At 39.7% G+C, this 26,094-nt stretch overlaps 1 protein-coding gene across 4 annotated transcripts in view; it reads left to right on the top strand.

The window, feature by feature from the left end:
* The window catches only part of NELL2 (neural EGFL like 2), a 526,313-nt gene that overhangs the window by 129,092 nt on the left and 371,127 nt on the right, over window positions 1-26,094 (top strand). For all 4 annotated transcript variants that reach the window (XM_004447896.5, XM_058307852.2, XM_004447895.4 and 1 more), the window contains one exon: window positions 17,166-17,316. In XM_004447896.5, coding sequence (XP_004447953.2) covers window positions 17,166-17,316 — 151 coding nt within the window. The remainder of the gene's footprint in view (window positions 1-17,165; window positions 17,317-26,094) is intronic.

The raw sequence follows: 26,094 nt of genomic DNA, 5'->3' as shown, positions 1-26,094 counted from the left end.
ACAACACCCTGTCCTCACCCTTCCGCCACATCCCGCTCCGATTCTGAGGGCAAGGAGGGTGGAAGGCAATCAGTTTCCTTTTTAATCATATGATCTAGATTGTACCAAATATCACTTTTGCTCACATCCGATTGGTCAGAACTATGTCACCTGGTCACTTTAGCTGCAAAGAGGACTGGACAGGTTAGTTTCTAAACTGGCAACAATGTACCTTGATAAAAGGAGAGAGTTCCATTACTAAAAGGAAGATAAGCTCTCTTTGCCCAGAGGGCCTGCACCAAATCTTGGTGTGTATTTCTGTCTCTCTCCCATTTCCCCCCATTTCCCAAATAAATTCTTTTTATTGGCCTAAAAAAAAAAAAAAAAAGAAAGATAATTAGCAGTTTGCCACGGTGAGCTAGATAGTTCATAGTACTGGATCATTCCTGTTTTCAGTGCTGAATTTCCGTTGTCATTATATATGTATATACACACACACACACACATACACATATATATAGTAATATTTTGTTATACATTACATTACATATATATATTCCAAGCTTATAGTAAGTGTATATTAGTATATATTTGTTGAATTAATTTAAGTAAGTAGGAAACTTCAGGCAATCCTTAGCCAAGGAATGGGTGCTTACAGAGAAATCCAAGCCTTAAAACGGGGAGAGGCACAAGACCGATGGGATCAGGCATAAGGCTTCTGGTAATCAGTAAATCAGCCCTGGAAAGTATATAGCTTCTAGTAAGGTGAAGTCCAGAGATTACCTTAGATAGTAAGTGAATCTCCTGAATTTACCCAGGGGTAGTATCAGCATTTACATAGTGCATTTAGTTCTGAAAAATTTACAGGTATGTGAAAAACGTCAAGAGGGGGAAGGTGGGAGTTGCAACAGAGTAGGGAGGCTGAGTGGGAGTTGGGTGGTACCAGCCTGATATGAGAGCAAGTCAAGCGGCCCCCAAAGCTCAGAGTCAGGCAGGCATCATTTGGTAAGTCTAGCTTTCTGATATTTTCTAGTAGGATTCATCCTTTCCTGTGGGGCAGCAGGGAGAGATTTGGCAAGATCCTGGCAAAGCAGCAGAGCCTCAGCCAAGCAGATGGGTGTGCAGGGCAGAATGTAGAGTTCTAGGCTGCGAAACTGAAGCAGAAGCTCAACTTTGTAGATGTGGCCAACACAATGGGGCTGGGACATGCTTTATTTTAGGGGCTGCACAAATGCCCAGAGCTTGCTCTTGTTGAAATTCTGAGGAACAATACTTAAATTCCAAATCCCACTCCTGATTTTCATCATAACTGGGTCAGAAACTAAGGGACGGTGAAGGCAGAGGTAGTGCCAAGGGACACAAGGCAGGGGCAGACATGAGGGCAAGTGTCTGAAAAGCTGGATTGAGAAAAAGGATTATAATATGTTTTTGTATTTTTAAATAATTTTTTGCATCTTCTTGTGAAAATAATAAAAAAATCTTGTCAATTTTGGTAGGGCAATTAATCATGATAACTGATATTTTGGTACCTTGTTATTTTGAAATTACTTGACTATTTTAATTAAAGAAGGATAAAAGCAGAGTAAATTCCCCAAATTGATGTCTCAGGTCAAATTGTGCATTTCAGCATTCCACTGCTGCATAATTGATGGGGCACCACATACTATCTCTGGCTAGTCAGCAAAGAATCCTTGAAAATCTGCTTTTGCATTCCAAGGGTGCGCAATTCATAACCTTCACATTTTTTTTTTTACATTAAAAATTGTAAGGAGTTTCCATATCCCCCACTCCCCACACCCCCTACTCCTCCCACATAAACAACTTCTTTCATTAGTGGGGTAAATTCATTGCATTTGATGAATATATTTTGGGGCACTGCTACATAGCATGGATTATAGTTTACATTGTACTTTATGCTCTCTCCCAGTCCATTTAGTGGGTTGTGGCAGGATATTAATATCCTGCATCTGTCCCAGCAGTATCATTCAGGACAACTCCAAATCCTGAGAATGCCCCCATATCACATCTCTTCTTCCCTTCTGCCCTCCGCAACTCCCATGGCCACTATCTCCACATCAATGATATAATTTCTTCCATTGCTAGAGTCACAATAATTCTGTAGTAGAATACCAATAAGTCCACTCTACTCCATATTTTATTCCTCCATCCTGAGGATCCTGGGATGGTGATGCCCACTCTACCTCTAAATCAAGAGAGGGCTTAGATCCCACATGACTGATGGATGGGATTCTCTTGCTTCCACTTGTAGACTCTCTCAGTACTTTGGTATGATGGTTGACCATACTCACCTCCCTCTTAGCTGACCTGGGTAAGTCCAGTGAACCGGAGCTTAGGTGTTGCAGTTCTGATGAGGCTCAGGGCCCAGTTGGCACATGGACAGTCCAGAGATTCAAGTCTCCTGGGCATACACCAACCCCAGCACCAACCACAGGTTCAGTAAAAGTTACAGAAGAGGCAGGTGTGGAGAAGTCACATCTGAGTCCAGCTCCATCATACTCAGGAGCACAAATTCCAAAGTAGGGCCCACTGGCAAGGCCCTGAACTCCAGAGCCATCTGCCATGACCATAGGATCTGGGTATCTCCAAAGCCCTCAGGAGCACCATTGCCTGGAGTTGTATCTGCTTTGGCTGTCTCTAAGATCCTGCTGAGATGTGCATAAGCGCGACCCCTCTGATGACCTCCTGACTCCTTTTCAAGTCTCTTAGCCATATAAACTCATTTGTCTTTACCGTTTCCCCCTTTTATTCAAGGTCTTTTTCTAATTGTATTACCAGCAGCCAGTGCTTAGTAGTAATCCCCCAGTGCCAGGGAAGCTGATCCCCAGGAGTCATGTCCCATGCTGGGAGAAAGGTAATGCATTTTTATGCTGAGTTTGTCTTAGAGAGTGGCCACATTTGAGCAACATAGAGGCTCTCAGGAGGTAACTCTTTAGCACCCTGCAGCTCTAGGACTAGTTGAAATTTCAAGCACACAGGCTCACAAGCATAGTCATCAGTATCAAGGGCCCATCATTGGACTATCCTTCTTCACTGGTCTTTGCTCATGCACCTGGGGGATTGTTGCTGTTCCACTGGGGAATGCAACAGAGCTCCCCAGGATGGGATCTCAGCGCTCCCTCAGTTCTTGTGTGAAACTCTGCCCACTATGATGTCAATACCTAACAAACATCCGAACATATCCAAAGCCTAATGTATTGCCAAATTCAATTAATAGGAAAAATGAAATAGTAGTGGTTTAAAGATCAGTTATAAAATACGTAATAGTTTAGAAAAACTAAAATAAAGTAAAAAAAATTAATTGGGGTATTAAAAAAATGAAAAATACCATAAAATTTTTTTTGGTATTTTGTGTTTCATCACTGGAATATGTGTTGTCCAGTATGTACAGTGGCAAGGCAATCTCTTCCATTTCTTCCTCAGATCTTACATCTTTTTTTTTTTTTATTATGTCTTCAAAAGAGTTTTAGGTCACAGTAAAGTCAGATATAGAATATAGGGGTCTCCCATGTACCCCAACATTCTCCCCCTTTTCCCTTTTTCCCAGCAATGATCTTTTTACATGTGGATGTTACATTTGCTACAACTGATGTGCAAATATTGAAACATAGTTACTAACCATAGTTATATTATGGTTTACATTTTAGACTATACGCTTTTATAAATTTTTGGTGAAATTTAATGTGGCCTGCATCTATAATTGCACTATCATGCAGAACACTTCCATTGCCCCCTGGTTATCCCCTCTTCCATCTATTCTATTCCTCTCTCCCCCTCCCCTCAGGGCCCGCAGTGACACCCAAGCTTCACTGCTTGAAGGACAAGATTCATAGATATACTTGCAACAATGCTGAGGGCTTGACACACTAGTTTGTCCTCTCCCATTGGGAGTCACCCATGTTCTGTAGAGACACCCTCCCTTCTGTTTGAGAACATCGGGCCTCCCCAGGATGGGAGTACAACACCTTCCCGCTCATTGTATGGGCCTCTACCCATTGAGAGATGTAAAAATGTTTTATAGAGCTTCATTCTTTCCTTATTTCTGTCAATAGGAATCAATCAAATGTTAAAGATGTACATACATATGTATGTGTATATATGTATATATATGTATATAGATATAAAATAGAAATCTCTCCTTGATCCTGTTATGTCTTCTTCTTTCTTTCTACACTAATCATTCTGGTAAAAACCAAGGAAAAAAACTGGGAAATATTTTGAATGGACATGTTTTTTCCATCTTAACCTTCTCAGGGACTGTATATATATTTGATCAAACCTCAAAGAAATAAAAGAATGACTTGTAGTTCAGTTTTCATTCTAAAGAATTTTCTCTTTTGAGTTTATGGTTACTTTTTTACCAAAGTAGCTCTTTAAAAACAGTAATTATATATGTGTTTAAGTTATAGCTAGTTACTACATTTGTGATAATTTACAAGAGAGAGAAAAACCTGAAATTCATGCAATTATACACTTACATGTTAAGGTAAGTAATTTTTTAATTTAAGGAATAACTTGTGCACCGATAACTGGTGTCAGTGTATGAAGGCGCAGTTGAGCCTTTTCATCTGCTGTTAAGGGTAGGACTTGGGTGACAATGTAAGATTTTTGTTTGTTTTTAAAAATTCAAATATTTCAGTTATTCAGGGTTTCAATGGCTTTACTCAAGAAGGGAGTATAACCTGTAAATTATGATCATTCATGAATTTGTTCATTTTACTTCTGTATTTAAGACATTTACCCATGATATTAGTTGAAAATTGGTGGACATCCGGTCTGGGTTCAATTTGATATAACTTTTGGATTCATTTGAATGAAGGTCTACTGAATTAATGATTCTTAAATCTGCTACATAGGTTCAAATGGTGTTGTAGAGGCTGCAGTACACAGGTAATGAGGCAGGATCAACAGAGGAGTGCAGCCAGTCCATTGGGTGTGGATGAAGTCATCATCATCTCTATCCCCGTCATCATTGTCATCATCATCGTTACTTTCATTTGCTTAATACTTATTTGAGTCTATTCTTGAGCAGTTTTGCAGTTAGAAGAAGAGATGATAAAGAGGAAGACTGTTTATGCTGGTTTGCCCTCTCTGTTGGGATCAAAACTGCTGGTAACTTCACTGATGAGGTTTTGAGGGACTGCTTCCCACTAGCCAATAGCATTAATCTGATTATAAACTCAAGCGCAAATTTTAATTTGAATCTACAGTGAGAATGATAATACTGAACTGAACCAGAATTCTCATACTAGTTTATCAATGCTGCTTTCTCTGAAGGAGACTGTACCCAGGAATCCAAATTAGTATCAGAAGGGAGCTTGTCAAGAAAGTTCCATCCATCTGCCCCATGGATCCAAGCCCCCTCTCAGTTAGAGGCATGGGCATCACCATCACAAAATCCTCAAAATGAGTCAGGAGGTCATCAGAGGGGTTGCACTTAAACATGTCTCAGCAGGATCTCAGAGACAACCAAAGTAGATACAACCCCAGACAGTGGTGCTCCTGAGGACTATGGAGACATCCAGGTCCCACGGTCATGACAGATGGCTCTGGAGTTCAGAGCCTTGCCAGTGGGCCCTACTTTGGAGTTTGTGCTCCTGAGTGTGATGGGGTTGGACTCAGATGAGACCTCTCTACACATGCCTCTTCTGCCACTTTTACTGAACCCATGGTTGGCGCTAGGGTTGGTATATGCTCAGGAGACTGAACCTCTGGATTGTCCATGTACCAACTGGGCCCTGAGCCTCAGCAGAGTTGCAACACCTACTCTCCAGTTCATTGGACTTACCTAGGTCAGCTAAGAGGGAGGTGAGGTTGATCAACCAAGAGAGTCCACAAGTGGAAGCAGGAGAATCCCATCCATCAGCCATATGGGATCTAAGCCCTCTCTTGATTTAGAGGTGGAGTGGACATTGCCATCCAAGGATCCTCAGGATGGAGGAATAAAATATGGATTAGAATGGACTTACTGGTATTCTACTATAGAGTTTTGTGATTCTAGGAATGGGAGAAACTGTATCATTGATGTGGTGATAATGGCCACAGGAGTTGCTGAGGGCTGGGAAAGGGAAGAAGAGGTGTGATATGGGGGCATTTTTGGGACTTAAAGTTCTTCTGAATGATACTGCAGGGACACAAGGAGGACATCATATAACCTGCCATAACCCACTGACTGGACTGGGAGAGAGTGTAAAGTACAGTGTAAACTATAATCCATGCTGTGCAGCAGTGCTCCAAAATGTGTTCATTAAATGCAATGAATGTGCCACACTGATGAAAAAAGTTGTTGATGTGAGAGGAGTGTGGGTGGGGAGTGGAGTTATATGGAACCCCTTATATTTTTTAATGTAACATTTTGCATGATCTATGTATCTTCTAAAAAAAAAGAGGAAAGATAATAAAAAAAGATTGGGAAATGAACAATGGACTAAAGTAGATGATTATTCTATTATAGACATTATTACTCTAGCAATAGAAGAACTTGTATCATTGATATGAAGGCAGTGGCCACTGATAATTCTGAGGCAAAGGAGAGGAAAAAATAGGGGCATTTTCGAGACATTGAACTTGTCCTGCATGACATTGCAATGATGGATACAGGCCATTATACATTTTGTCATAACCTGTAAAATTGTGTAGGGCAGAGTGTAAACTATTAATATAATGTAAACTAAGTCCACGGTTAGTGACAGTGCTTCAATATGTGTACATCAGTTGTAACAAATGTACTATATTAATGAAAGATGTTAATGTGGCAAAGTGTGGGAGGGGGAAAGGATGAGGAATGAAGGAATCCCCTATATTTTTAAAGTAACATTTATGTAATCTAAAGCATCTTTAGAAGTGAGAGAAAAAAGAAGTTGTTTGTTAGCATGGTATCAAAATAAGGAAGGTAGAATCATCTTAATAATTTGTATTATATGTCAAATTTTAATGCCTTGATTTTGAGCTCCCAAAGAGAGAGGTCTTTTTTTACTTGTAGCTCCTTTATATCCTGACTACATTTTGTTCTATTTTATTAATGAATGTTCTAACAAGCAAGTCATATTGACTTACATTTTGTTTATTTGCTAGGTGCTCAAGTAGAGTCTGGTTGGTTTTTTTTTTTTTGCTTGTTTGCCTTTGTTTCTTTGCTTGGTTAATGCTTACAATTCTGATTTTTAATTGTATTATGCATGCATGCTTTTATGTTGTTGGGTATTAACATTAAGCCTACAGTTATTTTTGTAAATGGTATCTGAAAATACATATACTTATTATGCATTGAAAAAATTATAATTAGTTGCAGATTTGAAAGAAACTTTTTTTTAAAAAAGATTTATTTATTTATTTCTTCCCCCTTCTTCCACTGTCTGCTGTCTGTGTCCATTTGCTGTGTGTTCTTCTGTGTCTGCTTGTATTCACATTGGGCAGCTCCAGGAACCGATCCTGGGACCTTCCGGAGTGGTAGAGAGGTGATCGTTCTCTTGCACCACCTACCACCCCAGTCTAATGCATCTCTTATTCTCTCTCCTTTGTGTCTCTTTTTGTTGTGTCATCTTACTGTGCCAGCTCTCTGTGTGGGCCAGCACTCCTGTGTGGGGCAGCACTCCACATGGGCCAGCTTGACTTTACCATGAGACCCTGGGTATCAAACCCTGGATCTCCTGTATGGTGGACGGGAGCCCAATTGCTTGAGCCATATCCCCTTTCTGAAAGAAACTTTTGAGGCTTTTGTTGGTACCCCAGGTGGTTTAATGGAAATAAAAACTTAGAAGGAGAATGTTCAAGTTGTGTTTTCTAAGGGTGTGTACCCTTGCACTCTTTTGACCTAGTAATGTAAGAGTACATAGATATCTAGTGTGACAATGAGGTATCATTAGATGTGGATTTGGATCACTCATACGTTTTGCCCAATTACCTTGTAACAAAATCTGAAACATCAACTTTACTTTTTAGGCATAGTGTTTTAAAATCCAGTACAGTTTACATCCCAATAGTTTAGATTAGGGTGTCTAACTGAGGGATTACCTGATGGGAGTGGTTTTGCAGATTTTGTAGTTTTAATATATTTGAAATGCCTGATCTGGAGAGCAACAGAAATTGGTTTCTTTGTCTTCCAAATATATTGATATAGCCATTAACTTAGAATGAGGTTATCTGTCCCCATGGTGTGCTTCACTGTGGTGGTGGTGGGACAGTCCCCTGTAAAAGGAAGCACATGGGTCTGGGGTGGGAGCCTGGCTCTGCCATTTGAATTTGGGGGGTTTATCCCTATATCTTGTTGTTGCTTTTGATATTTCCTAATATAGTAAGTTCATAGAAATAAACCCTGATTTTGAGCCACTTAGGGTGATTATTGGAGGTGTTTTGACTTCCTTATGCCTCTGTTTCCTCATCTGCAGTTTCTTTTATTATGGAACTAATAATACCATATATTTAAAGTAACTGGGAGGCTTGCTGCAAGCAGGAGAATCCATCATCCATGTGGAATTTAAACCCCCTCTTGATGTAGAGGGGGACTGGACATAGCCATCCCAGGGTCCAGAGGATGGAGGAATAGAGTATGGATTAGAGTGGACTTACTGGTGTTCTGCTGGGGAACTATTGTGATTAGTAAGGGAAGAAATTGTAGTAGTGATGTGTGGAGGGTGGCCATGGCGGCTGCTGATGGTCGAAAGAGGGAAGAAGAGATATGGTGTGGAGGTATTTTCAGGATTTCGAGTTGTCCTGGGTGGTGTTGAAGGGACAGATGCTGGACGTTGTGTGTCCTGTTGTGGCCCACTGGGTGGACGGGGGGAGAGTGTGGACTACAATGTGGACCACTGTCCATGTGCTGCAGCGGTTTTCCAGAACGTATTCGCTGGGTGCAGTGGATGTGCCACAATGATGGAAGAGTTTATTGATGTGGGAGGGGTGGTGTGGGTGGGGTGGGGGGTATATGGGGACCTCATATTTTTTGAATGTAACATTTAAAAGAAAATAAAGAAGAAAAAAAATAAAACAAAAAAATAAAGTAACTGTGAGGCTTAAATTATTTTGTTCATATTTGAAGGCTTTACAAACTGTATAGTGTTAATCAAATTTTACTGGCTTTAAATTGTCATTATTTTCCTTGGGAATTTAGCACTATAAAGGAATATATTCATTAAAGAGAGAGTAATAACAATAGAAAATAACTATAATAATAGTACTAACAGTATATTTGTAACCCGATTTAGAAGGCAACAAATTTTCATAGTTAAAGACTGAAAAAATGGTAATTTGGTATCTTTGGAACATTCTAAATCAACTCGTTCTACATCTGAAATTAGAAAGATTTATAATTGAATTTGCATTGGTAATTTTATTAGTCTGGTTGTGCAGGAACAAATCAAATTCAGGTTTTTACACACTGCAGATGGGATAGAGAACTGCCAGTGGGAACAGACTTATTTGATTCATGATGGCAATTGTAGTGATACCGTTTAAGTACAAAAGGAAGAACTAATTCTTACCTATTTCTTTGTTATTGGACGATGGACAAATACTTTCTCATTATTTGTACTACTGACTCACTAAAAATATTTGAAGAAGCTCCAGCCTGACCCTGCTTTTCAGTAAATGCACATATACAAATGCACTAAGCTATGGTCTCGTTTAGAAATAACTTTCTTTCCCCTTTCTCCCTTTTTTTCATCCTCTCTTGCATCTTTCTTCTTTTAACAATGTTTATGGGGAATACATAGCACATTGTTTAAATCCCTAGAAATTTTTAACACATCCACATACAAACTCACCACTGCATCCTGGTAGTCCCTTGACTGAAACTGAGTATTTTGATGTAATTTCTTCTGAGCTTCTTCATTATTTATTAATAGTTGCTTTAAAATTCCACTAGTTGGTTGCTTAGTGGGACTTTTTTGCTTAACCTCACACAGTTCTCCAATTAAAAAGACCCAGTGCAGCATGGGTGTGTTAATAAGTTTTTCCATAGGACTTAGTAGCAACTTCTCAAGTCTCCCTTTCTCAGCTTCTTTTTCTCTGAAGAGGCAATTCAAATGATCCTTTCCTGCTTTAAAAAGAAATTCAGTTTACAATGGTTTTGCCCATAAATGAATCATCATTCATAGTTCTTTAGAAACAGAGAGTGGTGGGCTGAGCTTTATTTAAGATTCCATTTTACTCTTAATGGAACTTGGCAATATATTAGGCTTCATTTTTGAAGAAGTTTTGGACCACGCAGAAGTTCAACTATGGCAGGGGAGGAATACTGGTGTGGGGTGTTATTGATGAGGGACACATGGTTGGGAAGGAGTTCTCCACGGCATGTATACAGGGTACATAAAAATATTTAGATATTTTCATAGTAGTTCTAGTTAAAAATGACAACTGAGGGAGTGCTGAGTTCCTAGCCAGGGGAGCTCTATCAAATTCCCCAATGGAACAGCAACAATCCCCCAAGTGCAATGGCAAAGACCAATAAAGAAGGATGGTTCAATAATGATCCCTTGATACTGATGACTATGCTTATGAGTCTGTGTGCCTTAAATTTCAACTAGGCCTAGAGCTGCAGGGTGCCTAAGAGTTACCTCCTGAGAGCCTCCATGTTGCTCAAATGTGGCCACTCTCTAAGCCAAACTCAGCATGTAAATGCATTACCTTCCCCCCACCCCCACCCCCCCAGTGTGGGCCATGACTCCTGAGGATAAGCCTCCCTGGCACTGAGGAATTATTACCGTGCCCCAGCTGATGATGTAACTAGAAAAAGACTTTGAATAAAAGAGTCAACTCAGACCAGCAGAATGTCTCAGCCTACATGTATTATCAGGTGTTAAAAACTGCTTTTTGACCTTGAATAAAAGGGGGAAATGGAAAGGACAAATGAGTTTATATGGTTATGAGTCTCTGAAAAAGAGTTGGGAGGGCATCAGAGGGGTCACACTTACGCACACCTTAGCAGGGTCCCAGAGACAGCCAAAGTAGATACAACTTCAGGTACTGGTTCTCCTGAGGGCTACAGAGACCCACAGGTTCTATGGTCAAGGCAGATGGCTCTGGAGTTCAGTGCCATGTCAGTTGGCTCTACTTTGGAGTTTGTGCTCCTAAGTGTGATGGAGTTGGGCTCAGATGTGACCTTTCTACACTTACCTCTTCTGTCACTTTTACTGGACCTGTGGTTGGTGCTGGGGTTGGTGTATACTCAGGAGACCTGAATCTCTGGACATGTGACAGCCAGGCCCTGAGCCTCAGCAGACTTGCAACTCCTATCCTCTGGTTTATTGAATTTACCCTGGCCAGCTAACAGGGAGGTGAAGGTCAGCCACCACACCAGAGAGCCAAGAGTGCCTACAACTGCAAGCAGGAGAATTACATCCATCATCCATGTGGAATCTAAGCCTCCTCTCGATATAGAGGTGGAGTAGACATAACCATTCCAGGGTCCACAGGATGGAGGAATAGAGTATGGATTAGAGTTGATTTACTGATATTATACTATGGAACTATTGTGATTAGTAAGGGAAGAAATTGTAGCATTGATGTGGAGAAAATGGTAACGGTAGCTGCTGAGGGTAGAGAGAGGGAAGAAGAGATATGATGTGGGGGCATTTTCAGGACTTGGAGTTGTCCTAGATGGTGCTGCAGGGACAGATGCTGGACATTGTATGTCCTGCCATGGCCCACTAGGTGGACTGGGGAGAGTGTAAACTACAATGTAAACCATTATCTATGTGGTACAGCAGTGTACCAAAATGTATTCACCAAATGCAATGAAAGTGCCACGATGCTGAAAGACGTTGTTGATGTGGGAGGAGTGGGGTGATAGTGGTTTGAGGTATATGGGAACCTCTTATATTTTTTGAATGCAACATTTAAAAAAAATAAAGAGAGAGAAAAAAAGAATACTTTGATTGCCAGAAATGTTTACATTAATTATTAAAACTTGGAAACTGGTATTTTGTGGCTGACTTTGGGTTACTTAAAATCACCACAAAGGCGTTACAGGTCTTGATAATTTTAATGGGTTCCACAGTCTCTTTACTTGTTTTGTGGACTAACAATAAGTATCATAATCCTAAGAGCCAACACATAGTATTTCGTACATGCCAGGCATAGCTAATAATTTGCAAAGCTGGAATTGAAATCTTTGGTTTTGGATTCAGAGTTTTTTCTTGTAACTACTACTATTTTTTTTCTTCTTCTATGTTTTGTTTATAACAGGAAGCCTTGCTGAGAAGTTTCTTAATAAATATTTTAATCACATTTTTGCTTCTGAAATCTTAAATCATAGCAAAGATAAAATAAAGTTAATTCTCACACAATGGCTTATTTGAACTGATTTTCTGGTGTGTACCAGAATTAGGTCCTATAATAATAAGAAGGGAAACTAGAAGTCTTTCTGAATATTATGTAATCCTAAAGATGAACATAGAAGGCAGGAAAGTTAAGTTTACAGATTGGCAAATGAAAATGCAAATGAAGAAAGTGACCTTTCTTAAAAATCAATGTAATCTAGTCACTTAAGAAACTGAAAATGTTATCTTATGTAATTGCTTTTTTCTGGATTACTTTGTGTTGGTGCTCTCTTATTTGCTGATTTGTATGTGGCAGTTAAACATGGATAAAGGAGCTGTGTTCAGGAAGCAGTGCAATTTAGTGGAAAGAATACTTGACCAGAAATTGTCATCTCTATTAGATCTTTCACTCACTGGGTGTCTTTGGGTGACTCTCAGGTTTTTTCCCATGGCTTGTTTTATGCATTGAAAAAGGAAGTAGTAATAGTTACCCCTGTCACCTATCTAGAACTGTGTGAGGATAAAATAAAATATGTGTTCAAAGGAGAAAAATGTAGTATTACACAATTTTGACTTCTAACCTATATCTCCAATCTTGACCTCATGAGATCAAATTTTGTAGCTGTCAGCTCCTATTGGACACTTCCACATCATGTCCTATACCACCTCAAACTTAGTCTTTCTAAAACTGAAATTGCATCTGGGCTCCATCATGCTCCTGCTGCATTTCCTTTCACCTAGTCTCTGAAGCTAGACACTTTGGATCCACCTTCATCTTTCCTCTTTTCTTTTACTACTTGCATGCGTTTTATCAGTGATCAAGTTCTTTAAATATGTTTTGACTTGCTAAAAGGCTGTCACTGCAATATACCAAATATGGTTAGCGTTTACAATGGGGATTTATTAACTGATAGGCTTACAGTTCTGAGGCTGTGAAAGTGTCCAGATCAAGGCTTCATCAGGAGATGCTTTCTTCCTGGACTGCAGCTGTGGGTGATCAGGCACATGGTGGCATCTACCAGTCTCTGCCTTCTCTTCTGGGCTCTGTTGCCTTCAGCTTCTGGCTTCCACTCTCCTGGGTTCTGTTGATTTCAGCTCCTTGTTCTCTGGCTTTCTCTCTCAGCTGCTGTGGGTTCCTCTCTGTCTCTGGAGCCTTCTTTCTCTGTAGATTTATCCCATTCTAAAGGACTACAGTAAGAAGATTAAGACCCACCCTGGACTATACCTTACTCAAGTGATCTAATAAAAATGAAGGTCCCACCTACAATAGGTATACACCCACAGGAATGGGTAAGCTTATGAACATAATTTTCTGGGTTCCATAAAAGACTCAGACCACCACATCTACTTTCTAAATATCTCCTGAATCTAACCTCTCCTTTTGTTCTGATGACACTCACAAATTTCAGGCCCCAGTCAAGCCCTTCCTGGGCTCAGACATAATGAATTTCTGAAAAAACATGTTCCTAAGGGGAAAACAGATTTCAGTGTTATTAGGGTGGGGGTGGAGGTGGGTGGGAGATAGTGTTCTGTTGACAGATAGCTGAAAGTTATTATGTAATCATGACCTGTAGTGCCTGTAGGTGCTCATCTTGTCACATCCAACTTAAAAACCTATGTACTGGGCCCCTGAACTGGAAATACCAGGTAAGGAGACCACCCTGGGCAAATGGGGCTTCTGCTGGCCATGTCTGTGCCAAGGGCCCCTTCTTTGTTCAAGTCACCTGATTTCACAGAGGGAGCAAAACAGGAAGGTTATGGGCTGGGAGAAGAAGTTAGACAGGGTAAGTTATCCTATCCTCAGTGAATTAAGCTTCAAATCCAATGCTCCATGGCATACCACTGACTACTCTGGGGGATGGAGAAAGGTTCTTCTCTCAGGAGTTCTTAGGGACTTCCTTAAGCACCTCAATTAAAAACCCCTGCTACCTTGGTGTTCACTCAGCCTGCCTAGCAGTTCAAGGACCCACAGCTCTGCATCACCCTTATCTATAAAGGCTACAAAAATCAACTGAACATAGGAAAAATTAGTTTAGGGATGTCAAAATGGGATGTTTAAAATATGTGAAATATAAAAGCCAATTATCACCTTAATTTCCAAGCTTCTCAAGTATACTCTCTATTTCCATGTTTTTTTATCCAAGTAATCTTCCAGAGAAGAAATGTCCACCAGAGAAAAATTTCAAAATGCAAAGTGATCAGGTTTTATTTATTTAATGGTTTCTTTCCATGTCTGGTTTCCTTTACCATGTTTTCAATCATGGTGTTTTAGATTTTTACTAATGATACTCAAATGCAACCCATTCTTTTAGATTCTTATTCATTTCCCTTTAAAGCCAATCTCCCCATGTCATTTCATCTGAAAACAAACCAAAATGAATAAAAATCATACAACATCCCCACTATCTCCAAATTTGACTCCTAAAGCAATGGAACATAATATAGAAATTTACTGAAGGTTTTCTATGCATATCAAACCACCAAACTTCCCAAAACTCTTTAAGCATCACTTTGTAAGGCAGCTGCCACACAGTTCTGTATTTCTTTTCTCTAGCCATATGGGCTCAAGCTCTTTGGGCCACATCCTTGGATCTCCCTGTGGATCTCATCATTGTTTAAGTACTCAATCTAGTCCTTTCTCTATTTTTTTCATGTGCATCCCCATCTATCATCCTGCTCAGCAAGACAAAGGCTGCTGTTCAAGCTCTCCTTGCTTGAAATGGGAAAGTCATAATAAATATTTATAATTTAATTTGTTTTTACCTATCAGATTAAAATGAAGGAATGAAGTTTGTGCATGATTCACTTTTATAAAATTAGAATGGATTAAAATTTAACATTAGATTAAATCATTCGCACAGAATTACATTCTTAGGATTTCTTGGGAAAGGAGAAAGTTGCGGACCCAGGAAGAATTTTATGGAATCTACTACACCACCTCTTATCCCTGATAGAGCCTCAGGAGATACTATTATGTTGACCATGGCAGAAATTGCAGATTATTGTCATGCTAGTGAGTTGTGAATGTCCAATGGAAAGGAAGAAGTTTCTTTTTTGGCAACAAAAGCATTACTTTTCCTAAAACCTGGAATGTATATCCTGAGCCTGATTCCATTGCTCTAGATTGGGTGGGTGCCTGTTCCTGAACCAGTTCATGTGAAATGCAATAGGTAATGCTCTGATTGTGTAGGCCTGTGTCACATGACCAAGTGTAACATGGAGGAATTCAGAGACTGAGAGTGGGGAAGGGTCTTTTCCCAGTAACAAAGATGTTTGATTGCTTTAACAAAAGGGTAAATCAATGTTAGTGACGGAAACAGCAGTATCTATTGCATGTGTATTGGCATACAGGACCCTGCATCATCCTGTCCAGCATTCCTATCTAGCCCCACTGGCAATGGTTCCTATTTACCATGTCTGCCATGTTGCACTTCCTCGGCTTTTTTTGCAAGCTATTCCTGTTAATAGAGTGCTCTTTCCTTCTTTATCTCCCTGGTGAACTCCTGATCAAATGTCCTGTTTTATGAGACATCCCTTCAGAAGATGTTAGCTTTTCTTTCTGTGATCTAGCGATACTTCATACCTATTTGGATGATAACTTTCATGGTATTGCATTGGGTTTATTTGTCTCTTCTATTTTGTGAGTGTCTTCAGAGCTTCTCCATGTCTTATTTGTCTGTGAATTCAGGAACATAGAGTAGGAGGATTGCATTTCCCCCTATAAATCTGTGGGCCTGGAAGGATGGGGAACTTTGGATTAATTCCACAGATTCTGTTTCACCAAGGCTGTGGTTCTCTATGGTTTCTGCTGTACCACCGTCCAGGGAATGGTTGGAAATGCAGGGGATCATCACAGGGACTGGTAGTGGAGTGGAGTTGTTGCTACTGACGGTCACTGATCAGGGACCTAGGAGTGCTAAGTGTCCTGCAATGCACAGGACAGTCCTGCCCAAGGACTGATTGTGCCTCTCCAAATGCCAGTAGTTCCCTATCAAGAACTCTTTACTTAGGCTAAAGTATAGAAATGCAGAGAATGATTTGATCACACCAAAAATTGTGTTCTGATTCCCATCAGCCCTTTGCATACACTGTGAACGGGAGAAACTTATGCTTAGTAAGTGTATGGCTTGAAATACAGGTTTTTTCTGCCCTCTGAATCCAGCCTCATTTCTATCCCTACCTCTTTCCCTGTGTCCTCTGAGTCCTGACATTGGAGTACAAGATTAAATCATGCAGAAAGATGGGGTAAAAAGTTTCTCTTCTCCAAGCAAACCTCCCTTGGCTATGCTTTCTCTAATCATGGGGAGAGGGAGATGGGAATTAAGTCTAGCTATTTCTTTCAACAAATACAGTGAGATAATTTGATCTGAATGTTTCATACACTGCACAGAAGGCTGAGAGTGACTAATTTCAGTGATCTTTTAAAAAATCTATTTATAGCAAGCCTTCTGGCTAAAAGACACCAATGTGGAAGGTGGCACAAAGATTTAAATCCTTTTCTGTCATGAGGTGTCAAAAAAGCTTAATGGCTCAAATGTAGTCCTTTAAATACTATTCTAGCAAGTAAATCTTTTTTGCTTATTGTATACACTGACATGGTTATGGTACCTAGGATACAGGAGGTGTGTAAAAAGAAAACTTGGGAGTGTTTTTCTTCAAATAAGACTGATTCTGTGGCATTTTGGAAAAAAAGATTTCTGAAACTCAAGATAAACTCAGTAATTCATGTGATTTTACTCTCCTGGATTATATGTAGCAACTTGTTGAAATAATTTATAAGAGAGTCTGAAACTTGGTATTTATGAATTATTACCTGATCAAGTTTTTTTTTTTTTTGAAAGATTTTACTTGTAAAGGGTACTTTATAAAACCAGATTCCAGTCTCTTCTTAATGTACTTTTTTTTTCTTTTTAGATACTCCCAGAAGTATAAAAGCATCCACTGGTACAGCTGAACAGTTTTTTCAGAAGCTGAGAAACAAACATGAGTTTACTGTTTTGGTGACCCTAAAACAGACCCACTTAAATTCGGGAGTTATTCTATCCATTCATCACCTAGATCACAGGTAAGTGTGGCTAATTGAGTTTCCCATGTTTTCATTGTGTATGATTAAATGAACACATTAAAGAGAAGTAAACAAAAGCTCATGATATGTGCAATATTGGTTTAAAATGGCAAGAATGATATCACTGCATTATGCAAAATCACAAACACAAATAATCAAGGTCTGTCTAAAAGGAGAAGGAGCTCAGCTTTTCAGGTTGCTAAGAGCACACAGAAGTCATAATTCCTCAAGCAAGTTCATTAATCAAAACACTTTTCATGAGATCTCTTTCTCAGTGTTCAAGTCAGACATATTTCTTCTTAATTTGTGAATCATTTTCCATGAAAATACTATGTTCTCTTCTTCCAGGAAATTGCCTGGGTTTAGAGTTTAATAGCCTTATAATTTTAATTACTGACAGATAACTTCTTTTTCAATGCATCTCTTAGATTGAAGAGCAGCAGCTGTATTCTTGGATGTGTGTTGAATGAAAATGCTGTCTAACATATTCCAGCTTGTCTCATGTTAGAAGCATGGTTAGCAAAGCTGGTGGGAGTAAGGATCAGGAGGGATGAAAAGGGAGAAGCACGTCATTATGACACTTGGCATACACATAAATTGCTATTAAATAAATACCAAATAGCTTAAAGTAATTCCTTCCTGAAAGAATAACCACAGTTCTGTCAAGGAATGTTCCTTCAGGTCCATACTTTGAATACCCTGCTCTACCACTTAGTATATGTGGACTTTGGACAAGTCACATAATCTCTCTGCATCTCAATTTCCTCATCTAAAAAGTGAGGATAACAACAGTACCTACTTCATAAGTTACGCTATGTAAAGTGTTGTACCCCTGTAAAGGCTCTAATGATCCTGTTCAGGTGTAGATAGAAATCTCTTTTCTTGGTTTCTCTTATCAGAGGTGAAGTACCCTGGAACTTTGCAAATGTTTACTAAATTCTAAAGGGCAAACACAAGGAAATACATGTGGAGAACAAAATATAGCAAGCCTGTTAGGGAGCAAGGTTCTCAGTCACACTCCACCTGATGTGCTTCCGGGGCTCGGAGGCCCCGTCGTATTGCGCCTTCAGCCCTCAAGGATTGGCGTCGTTTCTAGGTCCCTGATTTCTGGCCTGGGTCTGAGGATGCCATCCTAACAACACTCACCCAGTACCTGGCTTCTAGGCTCGGGACCGTCTCAACGAGGGCAGAGCGAGCGAGAGAGAAATGCTGTCTCCAAGGGCTCATGGGGGCTTTTCTCCTCAGTCTTTCTGGGCCTAGCAAGAGGCCAGACTTCAGGTGAGCACCTTGCTTTTAGCATTGGGCTTCTGTCCGTCTCTGTCAGCTTTTAGGCAGCACGGGTAGCATGTAGTAAAAGGAAGATTGCTCCTTCACAGAGTTGCCTGAATTATTGCTGTTTAATTGTTAGGAAATTCTTGCCTGTGTTTTTGGCAGTAGATTTTTCTGCCTGTAACTTTCCTGCACTGCCCTATTTTTAGAGACATGGAACTCTTCCATCCTTCTTCCAGACGGCATTCCCCTCACATGTGTGATGACCACTGCCACATCACCTCGTACCCCTCTTGTCTCTGGGCTGCCTGGTGATAAATACTCCATCTGCTCCTCTTGAGACTTGACTGTCAACACTTCACTTGCCAGTTGCCCTCATCTACTTGCATCCCAGATGGATCAGTGTTTTTGTTGGTCCCCACATTTGAACATAGAAGTCTACACTCATCTGACCAGCATGGATTTCTTTTAATCTGCATATTTTCTGTCTAATACATATTAAAAGAGTTTAAATTTATTTTAGCTCTTCAAACACATTATTGTTTATGGACAACCAAAATACCCAGGCCTTCATCACATGACTTGCTGTCAGATAGATCCTTTCTTGTTTTTTCTAGGAAATAGATTTGTTGAAGTTATATGCAGGGCCTTCTGTTGACTTATTACGTTGAAAAGTAATGTCTGTTTTTTTTTTTTCCAAATTATTGTAGGAATAGATTTTCATTGGAGAACATTTGGAAAAGTTTTACAAGTATAAAGAAACCATCAAAATCATGTAAAATCATATTACCAAGAGGAGACCAATGTTGACATTCTGTCACATTTTAATCCAGGCCTTTTGTCTTTGTGTGCAGATATGTCATTTTTTTGTTTGATTGACCCCTTATTTTTAGATATTTAACTCATTTCTTTTTTTGGCTTTAATAGTCTCATGATAGATATATTTATAAATCAATCTTAGTTCTCAGTCTCATGCTTTCTAGCTATGTTTAATAAATTTAACATTAATTCTGTAATTTATCTACTTATGAATTCTATCCTTTTATCATTTATAAATTTGATAACAGTTACCTAAGTGAATACCATATTTGAGATACAGTTTATCTTCCCTTGATAGAAAAATAATTTATATTTGTAGGTGTATTAGTCAGTCAAAGGGGTGCTGATGCAAAATACCAGAAGCCTGCTGGCTTTCATAAAGGGTATTTATTTGGGGTAGGAGCTTACAGATACCAGGCCATAAAGAAAAAGTTACTTCTCTCATCAAAGTCTATTTCCACGTGTTGGAGCAAAATGACTGCCAACATCTGCCAGGGTTCAAGCTTCCTGGATTCCTCTGGGCTCAGCTCCTCTGGTTTCTCAGATCAGCTGTAGACTATCATGTGCATGGCTCTGTCTCTCTCCCTGGGGTTTCTGCTGTGCCTCAGGAGCCATCTCTATTCCTCTGTGCTCTTCTCCTGGCTTAGGTTCTCTCTTCCCGGGGCTTGCTTCTCTTTCCTCTGCATGCTGATTTCCTGGGGCTCTAGCTTAAGATGTCAGCATCAAACTCCAGCTTCAAAACTCCAACATCAGAAACCTTCAACTCTGTCCTTTGCCATGCCTTTTTATGTGAGTCCCCACCCACCAAGGGGTGGGTTCTCAAAACCCTAATGTCATGGCCCAGTCAAAGCCCTAATCATAACTTAATCACACCCAGGTACAGACCAGTTTACAAACATAATCTGATATCTGTTTTTGGAATTCATAACCATATCAAACTGCTATAGTAGGGCACCTTCCATTTGGTCAGTAAGCTAACCAGTATGAAAGCTTGCCATGCTCAGTGTATTACACACGTTTGTTCATTTTGTCACCAGAATTCAAAGGTGTTTATGGGTGGGAGCTCTGAGATGGACTCTGTGCCTCCGGTCATACTTAGTGCCTTTGAGACCTTGTGTAAATTGTTTAATTCTCCTGTACCTTAGGTTCGTTCCTCATCTGTAATCCATGTAAAGTGCTTAAGTGTACTAACAAAAGCAAAAACGAAGGTCCCATAACTGTACAAGGTCAGTATTCTTATTCCCGTTTTACAAATGGGAAACATGAGCCTTAGAGTGTTTGAGTAGTTGTCAAGTTTCCTCAAGAGTAAGTGACTTAAGAGTAGGGTTTAAGCTCCGGTAGTGTGATTATAGAGCCAGCCTGCTGAACTGTGCTATGCATTCTTCAGCTCTATGAGAGTTTGTTAGACTAGTTTCTCTTGTGCCCATTTTCTCACAACAGCACTTAGCTAGTGAGCAAACAAGTCAGGACCCAAGCCCAGTTCTCTGGTTCTTGATTTTGGTGTGTTACCAGTGCACTGTGATATCTGTGAACTTCCTAGCATGGGACAGACGTCATGTTACAATCTGTGTTGTTTCGTTTCCTGTTATTGTTCCTGAAGTTATCTTTCTTCTTTTGTCCTCCTCTCACCCATGTCTTTAGTAATTTCTGCACATTTATTTATTATTTGTTTTCTTTCACAAAGAATTTAAGGTGGTTTATGGAGATATCTCCAAGACAAGATAAAAATAAAGTAAAATATGCAAATTAGGGTAAAGAAAAAAATATATAAACCCAGTTCAAAGATCAAGAGAAGTACAACTATTTTTGCTACTGAGGTCAGAGACCTATTTCTCCAATGATGTTTGATAGCAAAATGTAGAGTACGTCCTTAGAGAAACAAGTTCAGAGAGCTTCATGTTGATGGGTGGCATCTGCCATAATGCACTGCAAATAAAGCAAATTTCTAGTGATAACAGCAATTTGAACATTCTCCAGATCCTATTTCCTCACTCCCAGGTGTGAGGGTCTTTAAAACAGATTTGCAACCCTTGGAGGCACTTGGTAACGTGCAGGACAGTCCTGTGCAACCCTAAGAGTTTTCCTGCTGAAAAATATGAATAGTGCCGCCATGTGAAAGATTGATAGACCATGTCCTTCATTTATACTTCATGGAAACTGCTTTTCTCAAGCTATTCTTGAGAAAAATATTGAATAAAAAAATACATTGAATTCAAGTTTGACTTCTCTGATATGTATCTGACTTGAAGCTATTCTTTGTCGACTGTTAAGTGAGAGTCCTGAGCGTCAGCATGGTTGAGTTGGAGGAAACACTGTCATCCTCTTATAAAGACTGAGGAGCCTAACAAGAACATGCCTCAATGGAAGGCACCCGCCTCTGCCTGTCAGGGCTGAAGTGGTGGTTCCCAAGAGTGGGGCCAAGATTTTCCTCAGGAAGTATTTAGAGTTCTATTCTTATATATAGTTGGATGGATCCTTGAGGCCTCTTTTAACCCAGAGAACTTGGAAATTTTAATTACATTAAACATTTCAAATGCATCACATAATAGTCATAGTAAACTTGGCAGGTTAGAGAAATCACAAAGAAGAAAATAAATATCATCCTTACTTTTACCTTTTAGGAACAATCGATAACATTTTCAGGTTTATTACTTCTAAAAATGTTTAGATAAGATTTTTATTTAAAAATGGAACCATACTGTACATAGTGTTTTTTAGCTTACTTTAAAAAAAATTTATCAAAATATTTTTAGCATTTTCCCATGCCAGTCAGTCTTCTTTTAACCTAAATTTTAATTACCAAAAAATATTCCATCATTGAATACAAATTAAAGCAGGAGTGATCAAATTCTCACATCTGTCATTAAAAATCCAAACAAAGTGTCCATAAAATGTCAAATTTTGAGCAGTGTAACTATATACTTGAGGTATCTGCTAAGATGAACTGGTTTCCAAAATATGTGCCTCAGATAAGTGAAGTGCTGCATGTGCTCCACAGAATGGCTGATTATAAAACAGTGAAATGTTGGAAAACATCTATTAGAAAGAATAATAGATCTGTCATTCTTCTAACTGCTGTGATTAGATGCAGGTATAGCTGTCTACAAGGTCCTTCCTAGTTCGCTATTGTAAGAGCTCTTCTGCATAGGGAAGGATGCTCATTTTCCTTTTTTTTGGCGGGGAGGGCTGTGGTTCCTCTGAGCACATGTTCTCAGTTGGAGTACATGGTAGAAAGCACAGGAGCAAGACCTTGAGTTATTCCTCTATGCATTTAGATGCTGAGAGTTAGACCACAGAATGTCTGCTACAGAGCAAACACTCAATAAGCATTGATATTGCTGTTAGCGATAATATGAGATTTCTTTTCTCCTCTTTATGTCAGTCCCTGACTCCAATTTTATCTCCGTTCCTGTTAATTGCAGTGAGCACCTGGCTATCTTGCAGGCTGCTCTGAAGCCTAATTAAGTAGGGAGACAGTAGTAAGTGATGGAGACTGTGGGGAATGTCAGCTCTAGCCCTGGCAGTGATGGAGAAAAGTGAGATCATGCAGTAGGAGTATAAATAAAATGAAAATGCACAGTGGCCAGTATGGCCAGCAACTTCATGTCACACCCTTCTTGTCTTTCTGCTTTCCCAAATCCTGCTTATACTCAGGACCTCGCTCATATCTTCACAAAGATTTTCCTGGACTTTGCAGTTTATATTAATTTCTTTTAACCTTCTGTGCATTCTTTCATTCGTGCCACTTCTTTTGGCATTCTACCATATAATTGTTATTTTAATGTTTTATGTGTATAGATGTGTTAGTCACATGCAAGGCATTAAAATATCACTTTGTGTTTTTGTAACAAATGTTTGAGAATTAAAAAAATATATAATTATATATAATTAGTAATAGATCCCATGGCTTAAAATTTAAAAGGAACAATAGAGAGTATATAGAAAAAAAAATCTACCTCCATCCTCGTTCCCAGTCACCAGTTTCTATCCCTGTATTCACTGTTACCATTGAAGACATTTGGAAATAAGAAAAGTATAAAGAAGAAAATGCAACCTGTTTGATCAAGTGGTGTGCCAGAGCTGGCTTACAATAGTTGATGGTTAAATTTTCAGGAACTTTGTGAGCTGGTTGATATTACTTTAGTAATATCAAATCGATCAGTGTGTGAGTATTTACACCATGGAAATCAGCAAATGCTGCAAAGCAGGACATTTTTCCCTCCATCGAGTCAAGTGTTAAACCTTTACCAGCACACCACTGCTTGAAATCCTGGCAACTAGAGATTACCACCATTATTAACACTCTAGGATAGTGCTTTCTTATCCTTTTCCCAGAACAATGTGTGTATGTGTAATTTTACATAGTCAACAACAAAATTTTTTTTTTAAGATTTATTTATTTATTTATTTCTCTCCCTTTTCCCCCCACCCCCGCCCCGGTTGTCTGTTCTCTGTGTCTATTTGCTGCATCTTTTTCTTTGCCCGCTTCTGTTGTTGTCAGTGGCATGGGAATCTGTGTCTCTTTTTTGTTGCGTCATCTTGTTGTGTCAGCTCTCCGTGTGGGCAGTGCCATTCTTGGGCAGGCTGCACTTTAATTCATGCTGGGTGGCTCTCCATGTGGGGCGCACTCATTGCGCATGGGGCTCCCCTACACGGGGGACACCCCTGTGTGGCATGGCACTCCTTGCACGCATCAGCACTGCACATGGGCCAGCTGCATACGGGTCAAAGAGGCCTGGGGTTTGAACCACGGACCTCCCATGTGGTAGACGGACTCCCTAACCACTGGGCCAAGTTTGCTTCCAGACAAAATTTTTTGATTGCAAGTTTTTTTGCTGTCAAGCATTGTTCATTACACTTGCAAACTCCGCTTTATCTATCATGCAGACATAGATATTTAGATACTAAACAAATATTTGTTGGATGAAGAAATGAGTTGAAAATCAAAAGAAAGATCATCACGAGTGGGCCAGGAATCACAAATCACATCACAAAACACTCACAGTCTTGGGAAATAGGATCTGGAGACTGTTCAAATTGCCCTATTGATGTTGGGTGCCTAATCTATCCTGAAATGTCATTAGCTCTGGTGAGAGAATTTCGCTAACTGGCATTCACTTCCTTGAAACAGCTATACCTCAAACTCTTAGAGAATAATGACACCTGTAATGAGCTATATAGTCAAATCTCAGCCATTGTGTTAAAGCTGGGAACCTAATCATACAACTTTATTGGTTTGGACGTATGAGACTAATGGACATGCCCTGAAATTTGGAGTATCTAAAATAAGCTAAGAGAAAGATGGAAGTAGGGAGGACAGACAGTCAAAATATTTTGGAATTGGGAAGGGGCTTCCAAACCTTGGCACTGAAACATGATTTCAAACAAAGTGACATAGTTATGAGACTACTGGAAACCTTCTCAGTGGTGTCCTGGTAATTTATACTTTGTGCCAAGGCTCTTTTGGCCTCACAATCTGAAAGGCTAGTATCAAATGATACTCTTCAAGTAGAGGTTGATATTAAAATTAAAAAACAAACTTCAAGTGAGTACAGTGTAAAAAAGACTGTAGACTCTTTAGCTATTGTGTTTTTATAAAATGCTTTTTATTTATTTTTAAAAGGTACTTAGATTCCATAAAATGTTACATAAAAGAATATAAGGGATTCCCATATGCCATACTCCCCACACTCCCACCCTTCCCCACATCAACAACTTCTTTCATTAGTGTGGTACATTCATTGCAATTGAGGCACACGTTTTGGAACATTACCACCAGTCATGGATTACAGTTTACATTGTAGTTTATACTCTTTCCCACTCAGTCCTGTAGGTTATGCCCATATATATAATGACCCATATCTGTCATGGCAGTGTCGCTCAGGATAATTCCAAGTCCTGAAATTGCCCCTGCATTACACCTCTTTGTCCCTCTCCCTGACTTCAGCACCTCCAGTGGCCACTGTCTCCATATCAATGATACAATTTCCCTCCATTTCTAGAATCACAATAAGTCTACAGTATAATACCAGTAAGTCCACTCTAGTCCATCTTTTTTGTTCCCCAATCCTGAGGATTCTGGGATGGTGATGCATGCTCCACCTCCAATTGAAGAGGGGATTCAGTCACATATGGCTGATGGATGGGAATCTCCTGCTTGCATATGTAGACTCTCTTGGATCTTGATGTGGTGTTTGTCCATCCCCACCTCCTTTTTAGTTGTCCTGGGTGAGTACAATGAACTGGAGAGTAAGTGTTGCAATTCTGCTGAGGCTCAGGGCCCAGCTGGCACTTGGACTGCCCAGAGATTCAAGTCTCTTGGATGTACATCTACCAACACCAGCACCAGCTATAAGTTCAAATAAAGGGGACAGAAGTGGCATGTGTAGAGAAGTCATATCTGAGTCCAACTCTGTCACACCAGGGAGCATAAACTCCAAAGTAGCTCCCACTGGCGAGGCACCAACCAATGGAGCTATCTGCCATGACTGTAGGACCTGGGTGTCTCCAGTGCCCTCAGGAGCCCCACTATTTGGGGTACTATTTACTCTGACTGTCTATGAGATCCAGCTGAGACGTGCATAAGTGTTACTTCTGGGAAGACCACCCGACTCATTTTGAAATCTCTTAGCCCTATAAACTCAATTTGTCTTTATCCTTTCCATCCTTTATTCAAGGTTTTTTTCCAGT

This window comes from Dasypus novemcinctus, chromosome 12, assembly GCF_030445035.2.
Source record: "Dasypus novemcinctus isolate mDasNov1 chromosome 12, mDasNov1.1.hap2, whole genome shotgun sequence".
Lineage (NCBI taxonomy): Eukaryota > Metazoa > Chordata > Mammalia > Cingulata > Dasypodidae > Dasypus > Dasypus novemcinctus.
Note: the sequence above shows the minus strand (reverse complement) of the source record. Positions and strands in the feature narration are given on the sequence as shown.